Here is a 3577-nt window from a genome sequence, read left to right as displayed (position 1 = left end):
TATATATATATATATATATATATATAATAAATGAAGAGCAAATAGAAATATTTAAAATAAAACCAAACATCTAAAAAAAAAGACAAAAACACAAAATAATAAAAAGAAAATTAAGATATAAAAAATAAAACCAAATTTAAAATATTAACAAATAATTTTAATAGTATATAAATAATACTAAAATAACAATAATAGTATTATTTTAGTGTCATTGAGATACTATTATAGTTTATTTTATAATTTAAATTATTTTTGTATATCCTGTTTTCCTATTAGTTTTAAAGTTTTAGTAACTTTGTTGTGTTTTTGTAATTTTTATAGGTCTACATAGTTTTTTATTACTGTTTATTTCAGTTTTAGTTATTTTACTACATGTTAAACTAAATGATAATGCCAAATGTTGCTTTGGCAGCTAACTTAAAATGAAAAAATTAAGTTTTTAAAAATATTTTATTTCAGTTATTGTTTATTTTATTTCAAGTAAAGAAAATTATGTTTTTATGGTTTTAGATTGAATGAACTATAATAACCCTGATATTGTGGAAATTTCAGAACCTGCCAACAATGTGCTGCTATATTAATCAGCTGTTGCTATTTTAAACAGCTCACCTGTGATGTGGACTATAAAAGCTAAGTTAACATTAAGGTGTGTATCAATGCATCTGAAAAAAAAAAAAAACCCTATGCATTGATCACAGAATTTAATAATAAAGATTATCATTACTGCATTCAAACTAAACAAAGCAGTGTAAAATAACAAGAATCTCCACATATGGTCCAATGTAGAAATATTACCACTTGATGAGGAACATGAGCTCTCCTTGTTGGTCTGTGCATCCGATGATGCCGTCTGGTTCTGGGCTGCTGGATTGGCCTGCTGGGATCTCAGCGTTGTGATCATCAACGTCTTCATTACCCCTCTCAATGAGCTCCTCCTGAGGCTGCTGGTGAGCCTGCATGAATTCCAGACACAACTAAACTATCATAAAGCCTGACAAGAGGACTAAATTATATATCACACAGCAAGAGCGATAAACCTGCAGATTTGGAGAGGGTGTACAGGACTAAAACTCTGTACCAATGGTGTACGATCCTGCTCCTGGAGGACCAGCCTTCTGTAGAGTTTAGCTCCACCTTCTCCAACAAACCTGAAGACCTTGATTAGCTGGTTTAGGTGTGTTTAATTAGGGCTAAACTCTGTGGAAACTGGTCTTGCAGAAGCATGATTGGTCCCCATTGCTCTATACCAGTGGTTCCCAACCCTGGTCCTGGAGGCACCCCAACCCTGCACATTTTGCATGTCTCCTTTCTCTCACACACCAGTTTCAGGTCTTGGAGTCTCTACTAATGAGCTGATGACCTGAATCAGGTGTGTTTGATTAAGGAGACATGCAAAACATGCAGTGTTGGGGTGCCTCCAGGACCAGGGTTGGGAACCACTGCTCTATACAATGCACTGACAGTTAGTCATATTAAGGCAAGTATTTGGCAGTTTGTTACCTAACACAATTAAATTTATTGATGTATTTTTGGGGTATAAAATGCTTATTTTAAAACACTGTAGTGCAGTAATATTCCTGTAGAAGTGAAAGTGAATGGCACAGCATATATACAGTATATAAAAACACTAACCGTATCGGCATCCAGTTCAGTTAACTCTTGCTTGGACTGGACCTCATGGTCTAGGGATTGTTCCGTCTCTCCTGAGACAGTGAGGTTTCTGAGAAACTCCTCTATCAGCTCAGGACAGTCCATGTTGTCCTCTGGCTCCCAGGTATTCTCTACACTGTGGAAAGTACGACAGATATGTCATATGCTGGTACATATTAATAATATAAATATCTGACACACAGGCAACATTTGTTCCAGACGCTCACTCTGTGAAGCCTTTCCACTTGAGATAGTATTCAACTTTTCCATCGTTGACTCTTCTGCGGATGATTTTTTCCACCGCAAACTCTTGGACAACCGTAGTCTCTTCTGCCTTCCTGTTTTTCACATTCTGCTTTTTCCTCATGATTTCCTAGAACAACACTACACAAAGGTACAGTATTTCATAGTATAATATGAAGCATTTGTTATTTTTAGCAGACATATAATAATGTTTATTACATTAGACATGTTTATAAACGTTAACATGCGAGAATTGTATATAAAAGGACTTTTTAAGGAAAGTAGTCAGTGCGAGGATTTAGAGTCTTTGATATTCTGGGCCTTTTTAGAGCAAAAACTATCACATTATACAAAACTTACATTATGCATTGAAAAAAAACCAAAAACCGTTCTACACTGAATTCGGAGAAATTATGCATGACGTATCATTTCCCACGAACTAAACTTTCTCAGTCACGGACCGAGCAGGCTAACGTTATGAATGATTGTTGTATTAAATGCTATTCTTTCTACGCCACTGATGTGAATTTGATAAGTGCCCACCTGCCGATGCCTCACGCGCTATTCTTTATTCCCACTGCTGCTGATTAATGCTCAGTCTGTACAAACAACGCGGCGGTGCATCCTTACTATTTAGCTTTCGAGATCATGGCTTTACTGTTGTGTGTACAACTTTTCATGAATGAGTCAAATTAAACATGGCCGATTGGGAGAAGGGGAGGAAGTGGTTTCAAAGGGAAGAGGTCAGTTCAGGAAAGCCAGAGGAGGAATCCTTAAAGGCGCATCCCGAGAGCAAGACACGGCTGAATTTCTCTGCGCACACAGACGTTTTTAGCGCAGAACGCGTTCGGATGTGTTAGCCTTCACTGTACGGAATTGCTAGTAGCTAACAATATACGTTATTTGTAATAATTTGCATTCACGTTGGTAACCTTTTTGTTTGCCGTTTTTGACGGCAGCTTTTTGTAATAATAAAAACAACCCGTTAGTGATTTATTGTATATAGAAACTTCTTTAGCGTCTCGGTTTAGGAAAGATAGACAGGGAAAATGCTTGCATGTTGTGTTGATGTTACAAATGTAATACTGTTGAAGGACACCGGAGGGCGCAAGCGCCACTCATTTTGTGCATCTCCTGGATAAACCCGGATAAACAGCTCGAGTTCAGTGATCCAGGTTTATCGGTGTCAAATAATGGTAGACCCATTAAATTATTCTTAAACGATTTTTAGTTTCGAATTAAAAACCACCTTTAGGCCAAAAGTATATTTTCTCTTGTTTTTATTGTAAAACTCTTATTGTAAAAAAAAAAAAAAATTATTATTAATCATCATCATCATCATCATCATCCTTTAAATTCTCTGCACAGTGTCTGGTTTAAGCTCTAATTATTGTAGCCTAAATTATTATAAGGAGTATTAATGTGGATCTTTAGACCCACGTTTTAAGGATGATGGACAAACCAGTTCTTTACTTTACTTTTAGTCATTTAGCAGACGCTTTTATCCAAAGCGACTTACAAATAAGAAAAAGTAATTCAAACTAAAAGCTAAAACTCTATAAATACTATATATATATATACACACATTTAAGAAAAGAAAATAAATTAAATAAAAATGACAAATGCATACAGCAACATTTCAATTGAATGAAAACAAAAAAATAAAGCTAAAAACAATTCAAAA

The 3577-nt window shown here is 35.2% G+C and overlaps 1 protein-coding gene and 1 long non-coding RNA gene across 3 annotated transcripts in view; one reads left to right on the top strand and one right to left on the bottom strand.

Moving 5' to 3' along the window:
• The window catches only part of cbx3b (chromobox homolog 3b), a 4314-nt gene extending 1683 nt beyond the window's left edge, over positions 1-2631 (bottom strand). Inside the window, exons 1-4 of one of the 2 annotated variants that reach the window (XM_016480806.1) lie at positions 2437-2631; positions 1878-2034; positions 1633-1786; positions 796-953 (exon numbers count right to left, since the gene is read on the bottom strand). In XM_016480806.1, the coding sequence (XP_016336292.1) occupies positions 796-953; positions 1633-1786; positions 1878-2017 (452 nt within the window). In that variant the 5' untranslated portion in view covers positions 2018-2034; positions 2437-2631. The remainder of the gene's footprint in view (positions 1-795; positions 954-1632; positions 1787-1877; positions 2035-2436) is intronic. The other variant, XM_016480805.1, reaches the window with a different exon arrangement.
• LOC107684533 (uncharacterized) overlaps positions 1968-3577 on the top strand; it is a 5649-nt gene continuing 4039 nt past the window's right edge. Inside the window, exon 1 of the long non-coding RNA XR_001633867.1 lies at positions 1968-2044. This is a non-coding gene — a long non-coding RNA (uncharacterized LOC107684533). The remainder of the gene's footprint in view (positions 2045-3577) is intronic.

This window comes from Sinocyclocheilus anshuiensis, unplaced genomic scaffold (genome assembly GCF_001515605.1).
Source record: "Sinocyclocheilus anshuiensis isolate Anshui unplaced genomic scaffold, SAMN03320099.WGS_v1.1 scaffold225, whole genome shotgun sequence".
NCBI lineage: Eukaryota > Metazoa > Chordata > Actinopteri > Cypriniformes > Cyprinidae > Sinocyclocheilus > Sinocyclocheilus anshuiensis.
The sequence above is the reverse complement of the archived record's forward strand: the minus strand, read 5'-3'. Positions and strand labels throughout refer to the sequence as shown.